The following is a 21,847-nucleotide window of genomic DNA, read 5'->3' on the forward strand; positions in this document are numbered from 1 at the left end:
TAGTCGACGGTCTGAGTTCAAAACTTTGCGCATACGAGTCACATTGTCGATGTTTGTCGAAGTCTCAGGTCTCCCAGCACGGTCTTCATCGGCGCCCTCTTCCCGGCCCTCCAAAAAGGCCAGGTGCCACCGATACATACCACTTCTGGCTAAAGCAACATCTGGGTAAGCCTGCTTGGTCATATCAAACGTCTCTGTCACAGATTTACCGATTTTCACACAGAATTCAATCGTGTACCTCTGCTCTAATGAACGCTGCATTATCGGCTTGCACAACTCACAGAAACACGTCGCGCAAAAATGTTTGTCCTGACTCTCCAGGTGCTCGGAAAGCGTAAAAAATATTGATTGAGCAAGAACTGAAGAGTTCTGACGTTTACGAGCCAAATTTTGTTCAGCGATGAGGCCCATTTCTGGCTCAATGGGTATGTAAATAAGCAAAAATGTCACATTTTGGACAAAGAGCAAGCTGAAGAGTTTCAAAAAAAAAAAAAATTGGCATTTCTTTTATGCGGTGAAATCATCGGTTCACATTTCCTCAAAAAAGATTCCGGTGAGAACATAATTGTAAATCGCGACCGTTATAGTGCCATGATAACCGACTATTTGATTTTCAACAAGACAGCGTTCAATCAATGGATTTATTGAGAGAAAACTTCAGTGTAAAGATAGTTTCACGTTTTGGGTCGGTCGATTGGCCTCCACGTTTGTGTGATATCACACAGTTAGACTTTTTCCTGTGGGGATAAGTGAAGTCTTAAGTCTATGCGGATAATCCCGCTTCGATTCAGGCCTTGGAGCAAAACATCACGCATCTGATGTCATTCGCCAGTTATCCGACGAAATGCTCGAGACATAGCCGTGGACAACATTTGAAAGAGATAATCTTCAAAAAATAAATGCCAAAGAATGTTCTTTCGAATGATAACAAACAATCCCCATTGAATTTGCTGTTTCTGCGTTTTTTTCTTTGGGAACCTCTAAACGAATCACTCTTTGTATGTATTTAATTCTAATTGCACTCGCTTATTTGTCATCATCATATCAGCATATCAAGAAATCACTTATCTTTACACCCACACATACTCACACTTGCTTCTGTCTTGCAATAAAAAATATATTGAATTTTTTTAAGCATCAAATCGGAGATGATGCCATCGAGGTGACAACTCGCACATCCATACATAATATACGAATAGCTTGTGATGCTTATGTAAGTCATCTACGAGCATATCACACCCCCTCCCACCACTCCACAAGCTAGTTATGTAACAAGATGTAAGAGAAACACCAACAATGAGTGAAATAGATCAATGACCCCCTATACCCCAGAAAGTCAAAAGACCAACGAAGAAAATGTGAAATAATCAAAAGGACACTAAAGCGCTTAGTCCCCCGAACTGCCAGCGTATTGCTCATACTTCATTAAAATTAGATGAATGAATGGCATTTAATCGTGACTGCCTTCGATTTACAATTAACACTCACCTTTACTGGCCGAATGCGACGGTGCGCTCGTATGTGCGTGTTTGTTGGTATGTATGTATGCTGTGGGCGCTGTGTGCGACCGAAAGTAGGTGAGTAGGTTTTTCGGCTCTTCTTGCAACGGTTTAATGCGTTAATCGCTTGTACTTGCTGTTGCTGGTGTTGGTGCGTTTCGCCTTGACTTAGCGTACTTATGCTGAAAACGTAAACGAAATAATTCGATTTTTTCACTTAACAAAACATTTTTGCTTATCTTTTAATGATTATTTTTTTTTTTACTTTTTTTAAATTATTTTTTTGTGTTTAATTTTTTTTTTATTTTTGTAAGTACACGCTTTGCTCTCGTTTATAGACCGCTTTTAGGGGTTGCGCTTATCACTCACTCGCTCTGCGGCGTGCACTTGCTCTGTGCACATTATACTCGTACTATGAGTAGTACGAATCGTAGATATATGTATATGTATATATCTATGTATGTATGTATATTTTGTATGGCTGTATTGCTGATACAGAATTTTTCGTCGTTCTTTCGATTTTTCGACAGTCGAATATTTTTCGCTTCAGGATAATCAAAACTATGCGTTTATGTGTATGTATTGGCACACACACACATACATATATTTCACTAAATTTGCTTGCAATACACACTTGACTTACTTTCGTACTTATATATATATATTTTATTGATTATTTAACGGTTTTGAAATAATTTTATAATTTTTGCTAAACTCTACAATATTTTTTTTTTTTTGAAAATTTTCTTCTATTTGTGAACCAAAACTTGAACCAAATTGTGTTTTAAAATATTTGAGATCTCAAATTTATCCGCGTCCTTTCGAAAATGAACTGTCTACAACGGTGATGAAATTTTCACTGAGTGCAAAGGGTTTTACGATTAGCCGTCGTGGCCAAGTAAAAATTTGCTCGTATTAGTAGTAAAATAGCGTTACATGCGAAAGAGCTTGCGGCGGCTACGACGAGAGTGCATTGTGCTCCGCGCTCTCACAAGCGCCCGCTACCACCCACATTTTGAAAGGTTAGTGTCTGTCGAGAGAACCGATTACTTGTGTCTTTATAACGGTTAAATCGTGCGTGACTTGCTTATGCGACTGCAATGGACTGAAAAATAAAAAATATAACAAAAATATTGAAAAGTGTTGAGCCCTTGCCTGGTCATCTGATGTAGTCAAAACATTCAATCACTTTTCTGACCCCAAAGAGTCGGGGCTATTTCGAAACGTCATTTTCTTTTATACCAACCACCAACCTCCACTGCCAATTGCCCCTCGCAACTAATTTAAACACCTCTGCTACTAAGTTTCTTTCCAAAATTCTCCTTATCTGCGCACCTTAAACATGTCCTTTCGCCACCCACTTTACGCTCATTTGCTCATATCGATTCAATGCTGTTTTCGCGCTCTCACCTTCTCCCCCAACTATTTTACTGTTGTAAGTAATATTCTCACCGTTTGTCAAGTTATTTCAAAGTTCTTGAATTCCCCACAGCCAAAGAGCACGTATTACGCGTGTCAACATAAAAAGTAACGGTGAGAGCAGTGTGTAGCTATGCGGCACTCGGTACAGCGTGCTTAAGTCACGAACCCCTTTCACGTGTTTGGTTTTTCGAGCGCTCTACCTACACAAAAAGGTGGTTGGGTGGTTTGGCGAGTGACGGTGGGTGGGCTGTTGGTATATTTTTACGCTGCTCAATTATGCCCGCGAGCTTGTGGCACGTAAGCATCGAATGGAGTTCGAAGTTTTTGTTTCGTGTGTATGTGTGTGTCTGTGCGTGCTAGTATGTCGGTTAACCCTAGTGGTATGCTCTTTTGTTTAACGAATTTATCTGTTATTGGTGTTCGGCAAAATTGGGGCGGAAAACGAATTCCTCTGCTGTTTTTACTCGCTTTCCCGTACACAAATATTTCGAAAAACACCCTGTTGGAAAAAAAATAACTTTGAAAAAAGGAGTATGAATTATTTTGGGAATGTTATGATATTATATTATAACACGTAAAGAAGGACTAAGTTTGTGTGCAACCGAATAGAACTTTAATGAACCAAATATGTACCATTTTGGTCGACTAATTTTTTGCCATTTTTCCGCTAGAGACATTATTTCAAACTTTTCTGGTTTCTCGACGAAAAACTGCGACAAGTAATTTTCGCAGCCTTTTTTTGAAGCCAACTTTACTCCATTAAGGGAGTTCTGCATTGACCGAAACAAATAGTAGTCGGATGGTGCAAGGTCAGGGCTATATGGTGGATGCATCAAAACTTCCCAGCCAAGCTATCCCAGTTTTTCCCGAGTAATGAAAGATGTGTGTGGTCTAGCTTTGTCCTGATGGAAGACGAAGCCGTTTCAGTTGATCAGTTTTGGCCGTTTTTTTCGATTGCTTGCTTCAATCTCATCAGTTGTTGACAGTAAAATGTGGGATCAATCGTTCGACCAGGCCGAAGCAACTCATAGTAGATGATTCCTTTCCAGTACCACCAAACACTCAGCATAACCTTTCGATGCGTGAGTATTGGCTTTGCGACCATTTGTTGAGCTCCACCACGCTTGGAACATGATCTTTTTTGTACATTATTGTCGTATTTGATCCACTTTTCGTCTCCTGTGGTCATTCGCTTCAGAAATGGTTCGATTTCATTTCGTTTGAGCAAAGATTCGCAGATGATAATTCTGTCCAAATATTTCACAGAAAATTCATGTTGTACCCAAACATCCAGCTTCTTTTTGTAGCCAGCCTTTTTTAAATGTTCAAAACCCTTTGATGATGAATGTTAAGTGCCTTAACGATTTCATGGCTGTTTATGTGACGATACTGATCAATCTTTTCCATAATTTCATCGACTTTTTCAACGATAGGTGGACTAGAGCGTGGTACATCTTTCACATCACAGCGAACCATTGTTGTGCTACACGAACTGATACATTGATGGCTTGCGTGACATTCCTCCCTTTTTTATACAAAAATTTTAAGATATAGCGAATTTCTTCATTATTTTCACTCATTTTTGAACAGCTGTAACTTTTTTCAACTTCACCGACCTTTTTGTTTTGGTTAAATGAAGCTCTTACCTTTCCAACAATATATAGTATGACACTATGTGATTGGTTGCACTGTGGACATACGACTTCACGACATCTTTTGACAAAATACGAACTTTTTCGACTATCCAATATTTTATACTCTCGTAATTTACAATTTAGAAACCTCACACTTAAAGTCATGAAATCATGTATAAGGTATGATCTAGCGAATGTTTGAAAATATTAGGTATACAGTGACTACACAAAAAAGGATACACTGTTATTAGAAAGAGATTATTTTTTGTAATATCGACCGATTGACGCGGTATAAAGTAAGCCGGAATTTCGGAAATCTTTATATTAGATAATTGAGAAGGGTGAATTGACAAGCTTTTACCCATTTTTGGAATAAAGGACATGTTGTCATCACAAAAATATTCTCCCCAAATTTCACAGTTTATGTCGCCAAACTGGTTAGGTAAAAACTGATCCCTTGAAAATTTATTTCGACAATTTTTGAGCATAAGATGAAATACCTTGGGCGCATTTTTATTTGTATAAAGTAAAGCGAAAGAATCAGATTGGAATTTAAAAAATTCTCATGTGGGAAGTAGGCGTGGTTGTCATCAGATTTTCGGAATGTTTAATATAAATATTTCATCAAAAAATCCCAATTTTTACTCAAGTTATCGTTCAAACAGACAGACATTTCATATGTATCTCGATGAGTTTTAGGTGATGCAAACTACCGTCGGGGCTCTGTTGGCCCCGCTATCTAATAAGTTTAATGTACATCTGCTAAACCAGAAAAACCACAACAGCCTATTATAAGAAGTCTTACAGACGGTGTGAAAATGGATAAAATCGGATGGTAACCCCACTCACTCCATATCTATATAACGGTACCGGAAAAAATAATAAAAGAGAGATAAATCAATAACCAAACACCCCAGAAACATTAAATGGTATGAAAGGGCCTTAATGGAATCGGGGTCAAAATTGGACGATGGGCGTGGCACCGCACACTTTTAGGTGAAAACACTTATCTCGACACCCGCCCGACCAATTTCAAACAAATTCAGAGTGACTAAAAATTGCGTAAATCGAATAAAAATTGTTCGAGCCCCTAGGTATTGAAGTATGTGGACCCAGTGCTTATATTTGACTTTTTACCGAAAATATGGGTCGGTGTATGAAATATATAATTGAAATTTAGAGAGAATCCTATCCTGATTGATTTCATATGGTAGTAGTATGTCTGTGTGCTACAAATGGCTTGAATTGGGTCTATACTTCTCTTAGTCCTTGAGATTTTCGAACTTCCGGCTGACTTTATACCGCATATATCTGTCAATATGAGAGTTATCTTAATAAAATAGAGAGAGTGTGCTGTGGTTTTCTTATAACGGTGCACATTTGTGCTTAGAATAAATAAAATCGAGTGAAAACTCGCCCTCATACTTTCCTGGCTTTAATCCTTGCAAAGCAAGAAAGTGAAATTATGAAATGTTCGGTTACATCCGAACATATGTAGCTCTTCCTTACTTGTTAATTCCTACTATGATCTAAGGAAACACAACAATTTCTTGAAGAATGAAAACCTGGACGATGCCGTATAATTTTTTCAACGTTACATACTCAAAACCAAAGTTTTATAGAAAAATTTTCTTACTTAGATAAAACCCTAATTGCTACTAAATTCGTAACTAGACGAACTATTTTTTTTTTGGAAAGATTTGTGGTGTACATAATTCTCAATGGTTTGCCAATTTGATATAGCAAATGTTAATTTTGCAGAGGCGGAGTTGCTGGAGAGGAGGCGTGAAAGATTTTTCATGTATAGATCGAAGCTCGAGGGAAAGTTGGAGGAGAAGTACTCTATCGGCAGCCCTCAATCAACTCCTGTTTCATACTGCCAGGCCACTGTAGTACTTTTCAAGCAGAAGTGACAGCCATCAAGGTAGCAGGCGGTGTACTTCTTGGATGTTTAGCATCTTTTGTGAAACTGTACAGACCTTGAGCTCGCTGGCAGTGATGCCGCAGGCCCATAAACCATGCCAAACCGTATGCAATGGTGGCTCCGAGAAACGTTTTGTAATATGCCTGTGGATTCAAATTTTTCCACTAGACGCTCAATTGTTGCTCTGACGATTATGACGACCATAAATTGAACATAGCGCTCTTAAAGTTGAAGTCACTGACTCCGAATTTCGGTAGTAAGTTTTAATAATTTCAATTCGTTGTTTGGATCGTATATCTTTCCATGATAAATTGGCAAATCTTACTGCCAAAAGAACGGCAAAATATGGCGTCGGTTGCTGTCCCTATCGGTCTACTTTTGTAGCGTCCCTATTGCAAAAACAGTTATTTAGGAGTTGGGATAGTATCGACACGATTGTATTATTAAATTAATTATCATTCCACATACCAAAAAATTTTCCCTGGGTTTCCTTACATGCAATCACCGTTAACATGAAGTATCGTCAGCCGGATGTTCGAAAATTCTGATATTAGTTATATGGGGGTTAGGTCAAATTTTCACCTAATTTTTTCAAGTTTAGTCACAAAGATATACTGTTTTGAGTAAAACACGCTCTGAAATTTTCATTGAGATAACTGAAATATTTGCCGATATATACAGTATAAAGTCACCTGAAAGTTCGAATTTAGAATAGGTATATGGAGCCCACAGAAGCCTCAAAGGGACCATTTTTGATACACAGAGTTACTATTGTCAAGAAAGGATTCTCTCTTAATTTCAACTACATATCTCACAAACTGACCGATATTTTCGGTTAAAAATGAACTGTAGGTACTGTGGTCCATTTCATTACCTAGGGGCTTGAGCAGTTTTTGTTCGACTTAACCAAGTTTTGGTCATAAGGTGGCACACCTCAAAGACATTATTCGTGCAAAGTTTTTACTTGATATATTAAATTATTTCTGATTTGTATGCTTGAAAGTGAAAGCTACAAAAACATTTTAAAATTGTGCTACACGAGAAGTAGGCGGGGTTGTAGTCCGATTTCGCCCTGTGATAATAAGAATGTTACGTAAAAAATTTAGTCGAATTTTCACACTATCGGCAGGAGTTCTTATAATAATTTGTTTATTGTAGTGGTTTAAGAGATATGTACAAAACTATTACTTTACCATTATTATACTGTTATACAAACAACCGTTAGATAGATAAAACTTTTGTGTTTGGCTTGTAAGGCAAACCACTCAACAAGCTTTCAAGCCAAAAATAATTTAATGTCGTTATACAACACTGAAAATGCAATTCAGCTTTTCAGCCAAGTTGCAATCGAAAGACACCTTCCCCCTCTCAAACCACGAATGAGCCACAAAGCAAATAACGGATTGGTAAAAAGGTGAGTAGTAATAACAACAATACACACAGTGCAAAGAGTGCACTGCGAGCAATAAACACAGCAACAACAACAATAATAATAACAACTGAGCTACGCCAACTGGAAACGACTGAAATACGTAAACACACACAAATAGTAGCAACAACAACAAGCAGCGCGGAGGAAGCATGGTTCCTATCAGACAAAGTAGAAATGTTGTGGAAGCAACAGGCCAAAAGCAACTAGCAATAAGCCAAATATTACCGCTCGGGCGAGATCAGTTTAAGCGAGACTGTCGAGTGGAAAAGTTAACAAGCGCGGATAAAACGAGCCAAACACTACAGCGACGAATCGTTGTTGGAAACGTGAAAAGTAAAAAAAATTGTTACTGAACAACAAGTGTTGACTGAGATTTAATTCTAGTGAATATTGTTGGTGTCTAATAAAGTGTGGGTTAATATTCAAGCTAATTACGGTAGCGTTGTGCCTTTGTGTTTTTATTGTTGTTGTTGTGGTGCTTTTTGTTAAATTTTTTAACTTACTAAGTTTTCAAAAACAGCAGAGCTGCGTGTAGCCACAAGAGCGAGCTTATAGCGAACAGTTAACAACAATAGCAACGTTTTATTGCCAAATAGAGGGGCAGAGCCGAGCTTTGTATGAATAAAAAACGTAAAATTTTTTTGCTAAACAACAAAATCGTTAAATAACTTTAGTCATCAGCGATTTTAAGGCAAATAATCACTTCAGGCATTTCGTGGGTGTCTCCATCAATAATCTGTTGCCGTGAGTGTGAGCTAAGCGCTTGGTGTTGTGTGAGTGAACTTGAGCTGCTAAGCTGCCTTAGCTTCTACACAGTTGCCTTGTCTCGCCCAAATCGCGCCGCGCTATTCAGCCAAGTTGTGTATAGGCGTAAAGAGCATGCTTGCAATTGTAGGCTGTCGCTCTTAAGCGTATCTTCGCCTGACTCTTAGAAATGAGTCTCGCTTGTGCTGGGAATTTCAGCAAACAGTTTTTTGTTTATTTCAATGCACATTTGTGCAAGTGGATTTGCATTTTTTCACACACTTAATTAAAGGCGGTGTTTGGTCATTAACTTCGGAAGGCTTTTGCATTTTAAGCGAACTCGTTGCTTAGCTAGCGTCTAAACTTGACTGCATTATTAAAAAATTATTTAATTAAAAAATGTTTCGTTTTGTTGGCTCATTTCTGCAGCGCTTTTGTTTACTGCGCCAATGCCGAAAGTGCCAGAAAAGTTTATTGGCGCGTGAAACCTGATGTCAAGGCAAATCAAGCCAATTATCCAAATCACGCGGCCCATTGTGGGTACAGAGCGTATTTACGTTCGAAAATTGCGTTTTGTTTTTTAGCCGGTTTTTTGCGTGTTTATTCACAAAAATTTCGGTATATCAATAAAAAAAAATTTTAATTCATTCAGAATTTGTTGTAAACCACTTTTTTATGCTTTATTTATTTGGTGATTTCTAAAAAGTGTTAAAACAAAAACATTAAAATTAAATGCGCATATAAAATTTTGTTATTGCGAGCCTAGAAATTATCGCCAATCGATCGAATATATAAATTAATATCTAATAGAAAATGTTAGAAAAAAATTTTAAGGCGAAATCACGACGAAATGTTTATATTTACGCTTTACTTTGAAAATTTATTATGTACAGCGAAATTATTTAGCACACAAATTTAAATAAATTTTGCTTAAGCATAATAAAATATAATATATTGTCAGTTTGCTTTGAAATAGATGGAAATTAAAAATATAAACATATGTATATAAAGTAAAAAAAGTTAAAAAAATTTTAAAATCAAATTTTTAACAATTAAAAAAAAATCAAAAAGTTTTAAAAATTAAAAAAAAATCAAAAAATTTTAAAAATTAAAAAAAAAACTAAATTTTAAAATTTTAAAAATTTAAAAAATTCAAAAGGTTTAAAAAAAAATTAAAAAAATCCCAAGCCTCCAAAAACAGTTACACGCGCTGAACTTATGCTATAAAAATATATTTCGAAGAATTTCTTTTCTTTATTGAAGTTAATGTTTTTTATACTCGAAATTTCATCTATACCTGATTTTTCTCAAAATTTATTTTATAACATTTTCTGCTATATTTAATTGAAATTATTTTTAAGAAAATAAATTTTACAAAACTAAGACCACTTTTACAAAAATAACTGTATTAAAATAATATTATACAATCCATACGCATTGAGGCACCCTTTACTTTATTTACAATATACATTTTCAGATGCATATTTATTAAGCATTTATTTTTTTAGCCCACACATTTTAATAAAAAATAATAATATAAAAGAGAATTATGGACAGTTATTGAGTCACCCTATACTTTTTACAAAAATGTTTTTTCTTATTTAAATTATTTTTAATAAAAATCTTGCAAAAAATATGCACAAATTATAATTTAAAAAATCATATAAGCTTAAATTGTTTACATACTGAAACACCCTATATCTTTTTTAATAAAATGCTAGAAAATGTTACAAAAATATGAACAGCTATTAATAAAACAATCAACTTCATCAAAAAAAATTTTATTTAAAAAATCATATACACTTAATTTATTTAAACATACTGAAACACCCTATCCTTTTTTTTAAACAAAATACTAGAAAGTCTTACAAAAGTATAGACAGCTTTTAATAAAACAGTCAACTTCATCTAAAAATTTTAATTTAAAAATCATATAAACTTATATTATTTACACATACTGAAGCACCCTATATATTTTTTAAAACAAAATACTCGAAAGTCTTAAAAAAATATAGACAGCTTTTAATAAAACAATCAACTTTACCTAAAAATCAACTATTATCTACACATATTGAGGCACCCTTTATTTTTTTATGTATACATAATTTGTCACATGCACTTTAAATTGTATTTTATTACAAATTCTAACAAAACTATACACACATTTGAAAAAAAAATAGTTAAGTTAATAAAATTGAGTTATATACCTACACATACTGAGCCACCCTATATTTTGGTCATTATGTCACTTTTCATTTAGTTTTGTTGAAAAATTTGCATAATCGTTATTTGTTATTATTGCTTATTGCTATTTTAGATGTTACATATATTTAACAACAATTATCTATATTCATCGCTTAGCCTATACGCACACATATGTATTTGTACATATGTATATTTATTATTGGCTCTGCCATTTATGCAGCTTTCATTGCATGGTTGACTGATGAAAAGCGGATGAAATATTGCTTTGTTATGGCATTGGGCGATATAATTACTAATACAATTATAGTCAGATATATTTGCTTGTATACATATATATATATATATGCAAATATGCTTGCGTTTATTTGTTGTATGCTTGTATATATGTACTTTTTGCACGTCGATTTTAATTAATTAACAGAAAATATTTGTTTTTGTTGTTGTTAAAATTTGTTTTTAGGGGGCAAAAATATTTAAGTGGTTTTAGCTGAAAATAATTGAAATAAAAAGCTGTGGCTGGCTGGCCACATCTAGAGCGTATTTATGAAGAAACACCTGAATCGGGATAGCTAACCATGCTCTGGTTAGATTTTCGCCAATGAAAAGTGGCATTTTTATGGAATAAGAAAGGGTTATTCCATCCAGAAGTATCATATATAGTAAATAGGGCTACTGGGAAGAGTTTCATTGAGTCTTTCACTTCAATATTTAACTTAAGTCTTAGAAACTACTAATTGTAGGATCATATTAAGCATAGTAGAGGTATGAGACAATTTTTATGGTGAATCGTGAATTCAAAAACTGATCGTACTCAGTTAAGGGGTTACATGGGTTTCCTTGGGTAAAAAATAGGCTTTTTTCAAGAATTTTTCCCTCATATAAAAAATTAAATATTTTATTAGAATTTTCTATTGTTGCAAACATACACTATTAACAAAGAAGTTGGGAAATTTTTGGAGAAATATATTTTAAACTCGGCCATTGCGGCGCCATTAAAATCTATAATGTAAATTTTCCCGATGCACACATTTAAAAACTAATCAGCTTACTACATACATACATATCAACAGCGCATAGCATTGGAGACACTACATCAAAGGCGAACGCGACATTTATCTGTCGTATTTGTAGTATTTTTATGACCATAGAAGCTTTTATGGAGCTTTAAAAATGTCACTTGAAGAAAACGTATTCAAAAATCAAAGCATAAAAACATAATGGACAATTGATGTGTTGTTAATATACATACAAGCGTAGACATATGTACAAATACATATAGATGCAACGTATATACATATGTTTTCAATCCCATAATTTATGTGTAATTGGAAGCGTTTTAAATAAGAACCAATTTGCTGGAGGCGAAAGAATACTATGCATTTTTTCCATTCGGAGCATAATTTATGCTTAAATATAATTAGCTGTCGCTTGATAAATTGGAAATTAAAGGTTTCTGGACTTAGCTTGATTGTCATAAAATGATAATAAATTCATTAAATCGAAATGAAGTCTGCTTTGAGTGAAATATTTTTTTTTTTTTTTTTAAAACACACCGCGAAATTCTGCTATTGAGTAGCTTAGAGGTTTTTAGCAGAAAACATTCGCTGGGAATGAGAAAAATTAACCAAACTTTGTATCCGTAAACTATTCTTGTCTATGTTGTACTGTCTGTTTTGGTGTAATGTCAGTGACAGATCTTTGCTTCTTGGTCTTTATGCTGGTCTATACGCTTACCTTGTAAGATTAACGTTTTCGAAGAGTTTACAATTGATCCCGAATTCATTATATGAAATTATTCTATTTAACTTGAATATCATTCACGCATATTATGAATCATCATCACGTTTAAGGACCGTTTTTATGAAAGACGAGCATTGGTAATCTGAACGGATTCGAATTTTTATTCGGTCAAACGAAATTCGGAGCTATTTATATATTACTTGTTTTTTTTTTTTTTTGTCATTCATATATTACTGCAATTGCAAAATTGATGAGCTAGACATAGAGGGCAACATTGCCTCGCTTACATCGATATGCGACCAACTCGGATCCCCATTGACATCTTCCGTTCTAGCACTGAACCAATGGACCTCGCTTGCGCTTTGCAGGCGCTGGTCGAAGACTGCTTGCCAAAGTTGTATGTAGGAGGGAGAAGTACAAATATCCAAACACTTTCTTTTCCATTGTCCATTCTTTGCAAAAATGAGGCTGAAACATCTTGGCAGTCTTACATTCGTCGAACCAAGACACATAGCCGATGCTGTCATTAGCCGTCTCAACACATTTGTGATTGACTCAAAGTGCTTTGTTGATCTGTAAGGATATTATAATCCAGTATTGAGAAATTTTAGGTACTAAAACGCAGCAGCATTCTAAGCTGTTCAAGTGAGGCAGCTTAGCAGACTTCTTAATCTAACTAACGCTGATTCCATGATTTTTCGAACCACAAAAGCGCAAAGCCACCTACGAGTCTTGAACCTCTTAACCTGACCTACTTATCTGATTTCTTTTCGAACTATTAGATATGCATACTCTTGGGTTAGGCATAGTGTTGATAGGTTCAAAGAAACATGCTTTAATGTTCTTTTAGATTTTTCTAATGGATCGAAATTCATTTTACGATTCCTCGAGTTACTTGCAGGTACTGAAAATATTTTATATTGCTACCAAATGTTCAGAAGATAGTTCTATGATACCGTTAGAAAAATACTTCTACAATACCGTTCCCGCTTTACTGGGGAAACGTGCATCATGATAGAAACTGTGAGTCATTCTCTAAAGATTCTGTTCCGAAGCTTTAAAAGGGCAGCAGGAAAAAAACAAATATACAACTATAAAATGCGCACATGTATGTGTTTATGTGTATATATGTATGTGTTTCAAGTATGCATACATATATGTGTGCAAATAAATTGTCATCCACTGTCATAAATACGCTGATACAAAGCAGTTGATTGTTTGCTCAGCTAAGTGAAATGACGCATCCACAGCTAATGTGCGCCATTTTGCAAAATAAAAACAACAATAACAAAAAGTTCATAAGAATAATGCATATGCGCTTTCAAATTTTCAAATATTTTTATTTTAATTCTTAGCTGTGTTTTATTGACTTAACACATTTAAATGCATAAGTAGCTGTATACATACATACAAATATATATGGCGTGTGCATAAGGAAGCAGCAGATGTGCTTTGAATTACTTCAAATGAAATATGGGATTGTCAATGCCTGACGCAAGCTACAATGCGCCATATGCATGAAAGTCTGTATGTAGAGATGTCTATATGTATATGTATATATATACTTATATTTATGTGGTATGCGGTGAATTCTAGGAAGTGCTGTCTCAAATTTGTGGCGAGTATATCACTGGCGTCAAATCGCAAAAACCACAAAGATAATGAGAAACTTGTATATTATCATAGAGTTCAATTTACACACACACACACACAAATATTTATATGTTAGACAGTTCATAAGCATCTTTAAAGACACAACTAAATAATTTATGCAAAACTCGCATTCGCCGCTCTATGAAATTCAATGTAAGCGTCGAAAGCAATTATAAAACCACATAATAATAAGAAAATATTTTAATTTTTTTTTCTCGCGCTGCCTCCACACTAGCAGCCTCTGAATTTAGAAGACTATACAATGCTAAGTGTCTACAAAACAAAAGCAGCTGAGCAAAATATTTAATAACGGCCGCTGTGACTCGCATAAAAATCAGTTAGATTGAAGGTAAAAAACAACAACAATGCACACATAGGCACGCACGCAAAAGTGTTTTTTGCTTGTTTTGCTTTACATGTTGGTTTTCGGTTTTATTTATGTACACGCATTCTAATAACGCAGGCAAATTAATTTTCAGCCGAAACTATTTTTTTCGTGTGCGACAACATTCAAAATCAAACGGTAGCGGTAATTGCAAGCGACAGCAAGTGGGCAGCGCTTCTTGCAATAGTGAAAAAAAAAAATATTTTTAAATACAAAAAGCAAAAAACGATAACATAAAATAAAATTTCGCAAGTGAAGGGCCGCACAAGTGTGGAGTGTAAATTCTAGCAGATTTCCAGCCAGCAAAGGCACAGTGAAAGCAAACCTCTTTGTAAACAAAAGACTTAAGCGCCGAACGCGATGGCCACACAAGCGCACACAACGCCGAAGATGAGCGCGGCAAGGAGCCAGCTGCTCGCGGCCTTGCTAATATTCGCCAGTCTGCTGGTCAGCCAGGTAAGTCACGCTGTGGGAATTTTTATGCGTTTCGCAATTATATTTAAGTTGTGTACTTTGCGGCGAAAATTAACTTGGCATGCAGATTTTTACTTTGAATACCATGAAAATGGCTTTCTAATTATTTAAATGCGCTTTTAGTCGTAAAGAAGAAATAATTGTGCGTGTATATTAGTAACTTTAGTACTATTTTTATTATATTATTGGAGAAAATTTTAGCAATTACAGCCAGAAATTAAAATAATTAAATTCTAATACTTTCAATCAAATTATTGATTGAGGTTCACACTGTGGGAGGAAGTGGTTTTAAAAATTAATTTCAGTTTATAAGCATTAAATTTTTGTTTTAAATAATTATACTAATAATTTAAATATGTACACTAAATCCTTTTTTTTTTGATTTTGTTGACGAAACGTAAATTCGAATTAGTTTCCTCTTGAGAAATACGATTGCAATATATAGTATACAGTCAGGTTTCTCTGTTATACCACACATTCAACAGTCGCTGTTAACACTAATTTACAGTCGTTTTGCGACTGTGATGTTAGAGACTGTTTCTTGCAAATTTTGCGTTGCTAAAACCGAAAATGATAGTAAACATTTTCTAACACGTAAAATTTTTTGTGTTGTAGTCAAGGGGTGTAGGGATCAAACCACCACCATTTACTAAAATAACATAAATAGCTGTAAGTGATTGAAAATTGTTGAACTCAAATTCGTATCAAGACATTTCAACTGTCTCTGGTCTGTGGGATCTCTTCTCATTAGACAGGAACAGGTAGTACATGAATTATATTTTACCAGATAAGAACTATGTTAATATATATATGGTGGATGCATAAAAACCGCCCAAACAAGCATCCGAAGCTTCGGGCAAGTTTCTGATGGAACACAGTTTCTCTTCTCTTCAACAGTGGTTGTTTCTAAGCGATTTCTTTCTTCAGTCGGTCCAATTGTTGATAGGTATAAGTGGCAAATTTTTTCTTTAGATCTGTTGAGTAGTGTATCGCTTCAAAATCATTAAATATGTGATGCTTTTAGCGATACGTCGGGCCATTTAGTATAATTTTTCAAAATATCCGCGGAAAATTTGTTTTTATTATAAAATCAGTTATTTAATGTAAATTAAAAATTATAATTTTTGTTACGGTATTTATTTAATTTACTTTAGCGCAATACTTTTGCATAATTATTCAAAATTTTTATTTGCTTAATAACATAAATACATTTTTATCGATATTTATAGATTATATATTTATAGAATTAAATAATATAAATATGACCTTATTTTTATCGACTATTAATTCGATTAATTTATCGATATTTCTTTAAAGATTATTATTCTATCAGTTTTTCATTGTAAATAATCTCTTAATAAAAGTTTATTAATATAAATATTATTTATCTATTATTAATTCGATTCATTTATTAATATATTTTATCATATAATAAATTATTATAAATATTTCAATTATTTTTTAAATATAAAATACCGTTTAACATTGCTATTGATTTCTCGTTTGCTAATACTCTCCTTATCAAAATAATATCTTAAATATTTTTATCGTTAGTTATCGATTATTTATTCGATTTATTCGTAGATATTTATATATGTTATAGATTTTTTTCTATCACTTCTTTATGGTGAATATTCTCTGGCTTAAAGTTAATTAATATAAATATTTCCGTTTTTTAAATCGTTATTTATTGATTATTAATTCGATTAATTTATCGATAATTTTATTAAATAATTATTAATTTAAATAAATTTTTCAATTTATTTGTGAGATATTTACTGTTGCTGATATTGATTTCTCGTTTGCTAATATTCTCTTTATAAAAATAATCTTTCGAATCTTTTTATCGATATCTAAGATTATTATTTCTGCCATTTCTTCATTGTAAATATTCGCTTGATATAAATTGATTCACATTAATATTTCCGTTATTTTTGTCGATATTTATCGATTATTAATTCGATAAATTTATCGATATTTTCTGTATAATAATTAATTAAAATTAATATTTCAATCAATTTTTGATATACACTTACCGTTTAACATTGCTATTGGTTGCTCGTTTGCTAATAATCTCAATGCTCAAAATATTATTTCTAAATTTCTTTCTATATACACATACTTTTGATAATAAATAAAACTGTAAAAATTAAAAAAAAAAAAATAATTAAATAATTTTTGTTATTGTCAAAGAAACCTCTTAATATTTGCTTGAAAAAAGCCACACATTTTATTTATTTATTTATTTTTCTTTTGCGGATATTAAACAAAAAATTTTTAGTTTCCTTTTGAAGAGCTCATATTTATTAAGGAAAATGCTGTCATTTGACACTGTTCAGCGCAGCCAATTTCATGTATCTTTCACTGAGTCACTCTATATGGCCCTAAAATTTATTAATGTTTCGTAAAAATAAAATCTTGACTTTTCACTTTTTGCGTAAATGGGCTCAAACGGCAGGCTGCCAGCATATACTCCTATACACTTATTGTATCTAATATTTAAATTTACATATACGTATGTTTGTGCATCGTTTTGAGTTAAATGTTTACTGGGCGCGTGTCGTCTTTACCTCAATATTTGACTGCACAATACCCTTAGGGCAAGTAATTAAAATTTAATGGGATTAAGCACCATGACTTTGTTGAGTAGTAGTAGTAGCATGTACATTAGGGTGCCCGTCATTCACAAGTTAATTTTTTTTTGCAATTACACGCTGAAGTTTCATTTCAAAAAAGTATTAAACGTGAGCTTCAGTTGCAACGAAGCATACAAGAACTTGATTTTGATCGTTCAATTTGTATGGCAGGCATATTATACACTGGTCCGATCTGAAAAAAACTTTTTTCAAGTATTTTTGTGATGTTTTCGGCAATCATCTTTGTTAAATTTCGAGAAGATACCTGCTAAAACAAAAATATTTTGAATGATATTTGGTTATCACGAGCTCTTCCTCTTCTTTAATGGCATAAACACCGCTTACGCAGTTATAGCCGAGTTAACAACAGCGCGCCAATCGTTTCTTCTTTTAGCAATTTGGCGCCAATTCGAGACACCTAATGCAGCCAAGTCCTTCTCCACCTGATCTTTCCAACGGAGTGGAGGTCTTCTTCTTCCTCTGCCGGCGGGTATTGCGTCAAATACTTTCAGAGCTGGAGTGTTTTCATCCATACGAACGACATGACCTAGCCACAAGCTCATATTGAAACAAAATAAGTGGTTATAGAATGATTATATATTGGTTATATCTGACAATGGAAGCTAAAAAGTAAAGTATGTGTAATATGGGGTACTGAATCGTAAGCAATAAAAACTCAATTTCGAATTTTTTGATGATACGTTCTTTTGCTTTTTCAGAGATGATATGAACTTTAAGCATATTTTAATGTACATTGAAGAAATTGCAAATATATTATTAGTCTATATCCTCTCAAAACTTATAAAGCATTTGTTTAAGTATGTGCCTTTACTATTAAATAATAAAAGAAATTTGATTACTGCCATTTGCTAAGACCTAACTACTTGAAAATGCATACATACATTAAACGTAAATACATAATTCCATACTTTTCGACATACATACATATATACTACCATATATATGGATGAACCGGATATATTAAGTTTGTCACGAAGTTTGTAACACCCAGAAGGAAACGTCGGAGACCCCATAAAGTCTATACATATATAAATGATCAGTATGTTGAGCTGAGTCGATTTAGCCATGTCCGTCTGTCTGTATATATTCGAACTAGTCCCTCAGTTTTTAAGATATCGTTTTGAAATTTTGCCAACGTCATTTTCTCTTCAAGCAGTTGCTTATTTGTTGGAACTGCCGATATCGGACCACTATAACATATAGCTGCCATACAAACTGAACGATCGGAAAAAAGTTCTTGTATGAACAACTTTTGCATTTGAAAAGATATATTCACGAAATTTGGTATAGATTATTTTCTAAGGCAAAAATGTAATTTTCGAAAAAATTGTTCAGATCGGATTACTATAGCATATAGCTGCCATACAAACTGAACGATTGGAATCAAGTTCTTATATGGAAAACTTTCACATTTGACAAGATATATTCACGAAATTTGGTATAGATTATTTTCTAAGGCAACAATGTAATCTCCGAAAAAATTGTTCAGATCGGATTACTATAGCATATAGCTTCCATATAAACTGAACACAAAGTTACTAAAAGAAATGCACCTGTGAAGGGTATATTAGCTTCGGTGCAGCCGAAGTTAACGTTTTTTCTTGTTTTTATATATACGTACATACATACATACAGACATACATACATACGTACCTCCATTCATACATCCAACCAATTTCACTTTGAAGCTCACATTAGTTTTTAATACCAATTGTAATGTTAGTAATTTTTCGGCATTACACTACCCATTACTTCCATGTACCACACGGCAGTTATGTTTCTAATGGCCATTTCTTCCAGCGAAAAGCGAAATATTAAGTTTCACTAGAAATTATGTTGTTTTCACTGTTCGCGCTCATCTGCCATTGGACTTCGGCTGAAGTTCGTGCGCTTTTAATTTTGATAGAGCCATTAAATGCACAATATTTACGATTGTTTGACACATAGCTGTCAGTCGACTGCTAAGATTTGCTTAGTCTCCTTAAGTTTCTTCAAAAAATATGACTTTGAAGTGGCAAAAGGCACGAAAGCGGTAAGCAGCTGCTCAAAACGTTCGAGCGTGATGCGCAATAAAAGATTTTGAAAAAACGGAGAAACCAATAAAACTACACGAATGTCAAAGACGAAGCGGTAAATGAGGAAAAAATTATTAATAAAAAATTAAATAAAAGTCTTAAGCACGTAAGTGTATTTAAGCATACATATGCACGCCACAATAAGCCGCGTTGCATGAAAACTGAAACTGAAACTCGATTCGTGAGCAATTATGTGTGCAGCGTGTCTTCTTCGGCGGCGAGTCTCAATGGCATGGGTAAAAGTGGCGCTCGAACAACGGCGAGCATAAAAGCCCAAATGATGACGAGCCTGTTATTCAAGCTGCTGATGTTGGCTAGGCTGTCGCCGGTACTATCAATTATAGCGATGATAATCACATTGCACCGGCTCTGACGCGTAGAGAGCGCAGCCGCTTTTCTCTTCAAGCTTTCCAAACGCTGATAGGTGATGAGAATGCAATCGGTTCTACGATGAGGTGGTCACAGGAAGGGAAAAATACGGAAAACAACAACAACAAAGCAAATGCAATGGTGTAAGAGAAGAAAAACAGCAATAACAAGACTGAATAGCAACAACAACAACAAAGTGCAATGGTACAAAGCCAGAATAGTAACAACAACAAAGAAAATGCAGTGGCGTTAAAGAACAAAAACAGCACTGACAACAACAACAACACCAACAATAATAATAACAACAACAACAATGACAACACCAACAAATATAATAACAACAACAATACCAACAATAACACTAACAATGAAAACCGCAGCATCAACAACAAAAAAATACCAGTAACAACAACATGCTGCACCTTCTATGCGCCGACAAGTCGATCTAATATCTCGTGGTCAATTGTCAATAACAGGCGAATCAAGCGCAGCAACACTTGCCGCCACTGGCCGTGGTGGTTGTTGTTGCCACTGCTGCACACTTTGTTGCGTTCGGCCGGCTCATTGTTGCCGGTCATTTCAATTGTTGCTTTTGTGTCAGTTTTTTCTGCTGAGTTCAGCTTTTCTTTTCTTTTCTGAACTAAATCCACACACATACAAACAATAACATTTTGTTGGCGTTGTTGTTGCCGCTGTAGAGTTCCACTGACCGATATTTGGTTGCTCAAATCGTTTTTATGATTTTTTTCTTGTAACAATTACATTGCCGTCGTCACGTCACAGCAGCCGCTTGTCGTTTTAGCCACAATTGCTTGTTATTTGTAGCGTTTTGTTCCAATTTTGTTGTTGCTTATTTATTATTATTTTATTAATGCTACTTATGCTTGTGAAATTGTTGTTTGGCTTCAACGCGGCGTCTCTTACTTGTGTACACACACACACACATACACACTTCTATAAATTCATGTAATTTGCTGCACGTAGAAGCAGCCGCTTTTCATTTTCATCTCGTTTTGGGACTGACCCCAAAAACTTACGCTTCTTATTGGCTTACTGTGTCAATTGCTGTCGCCGCAATACTTTTACCCTTTAGTAGCTTAGGTAAACACTAATGATGCTCTTATCAGCCCAGCGTGTACAAGATTCTTTGCTTTTCAGTTTAAGCTCGGATTAAGTGCAATAAAATGTGATTTCTTGTGATTAGGGAGAAAACCAATAGTGAAACTGCAGTTTCTCCCGCTTGGATATTTTTAGAAATTTCCTATATATTTGTTGCTATAAATTAAAAAATATGTCGATTCATCAAATTGTGGCCAATCATGAGTTGAGGATTGCGCTTTGCATGCGTGTGTTGTTGTTGGTTGCACTCGCCGCTGTTGGCCAGCGATATGGGAAAGAGTTCCTCGCTTTGGCGTGTGAACGGTGTCATTAGTCTTGACTGACGTTAAGTGGGACTTAAAGCATTCTATTACGAGGATTGTGCATGATTTGTTGGAATTATTGCTTTTTACAAAGCAAAAAAATATTAACAATAATAGTGCGATTAAGGTTATGGCTTTTTTGTTAAGTCAATATTAATTTAATATTTACTCTTGGGTTCATATATTTAATCAGATTTAAGACTTTTTGATACT

The 21,847-nt window shown here is 34.3% G+C and overlaps 2 protein-coding genes across 9 annotated transcripts in view; one reads left to right on the forward strand and one right to left on the reverse strand.

Moving 5' to 3' along the window:
* The window catches only part of LOC126750940 (synapsin), a 164,179-nt gene extending 161,832 nt beyond the window's left edge, over nucleotides 1–2,347 (reverse strand). Inside the window, exons 1-2 of the mRNA XM_050460788.1 lie at nucleotides 2,143–2,347; nucleotides 1,489–1,681 (exon numbers count right to left, since the gene is read on the reverse strand). The gene's annotated coding sequence lies outside the window, so the exon portion shown is untranslated. The remainder of the gene's footprint in view (nucleotides 1–1,488; nucleotides 1,682–2,142) is intronic.
* A 5,795-nt stretch (nucleotides 2,348–8,142) lies between these two features.
* The window catches only part of LOC126750964 (uncharacterized), a 109,768-nt gene continuing 96,063 nt past the window's right edge, over nucleotides 8,143–21,847 (forward strand). For 3 of the 8 annotated variants that reach the window (XM_050460833.1, XM_050460838.1, XM_050460839.1), the window contains exons 1-2: nucleotides 8,143–8,321; nucleotides 14,717–15,094. In XM_050460833.1, coding sequence (XP_050316790.1) covers nucleotides 14,999–15,094 — 96 coding nt within the window. In that variant the 5' untranslated portion in view covers nucleotides 8,143–8,321; nucleotides 14,717–14,998. The remainder of the gene's footprint in view (nucleotides 8,322–14,716; nucleotides 15,095–21,847) is intronic. The other 5 variants (XM_050460840.1, XM_050460841.1, XM_050460834.1 and 2 more) reach the window with 4 other exon arrangements.

Source organism: Bactrocera neohumeralis, chromosome 2 (genome assembly GCF_024586455.1).
Source record: "Bactrocera neohumeralis isolate Rockhampton chromosome 2, APGP_CSIRO_Bneo_wtdbg2-racon-allhic-juicebox.fasta_v2, whole genome shotgun sequence".
NCBI classification, from domain to species: Eukaryota; Metazoa; Arthropoda; class Insecta; order Diptera; family Tephritidae; genus Bactrocera; species Bactrocera neohumeralis.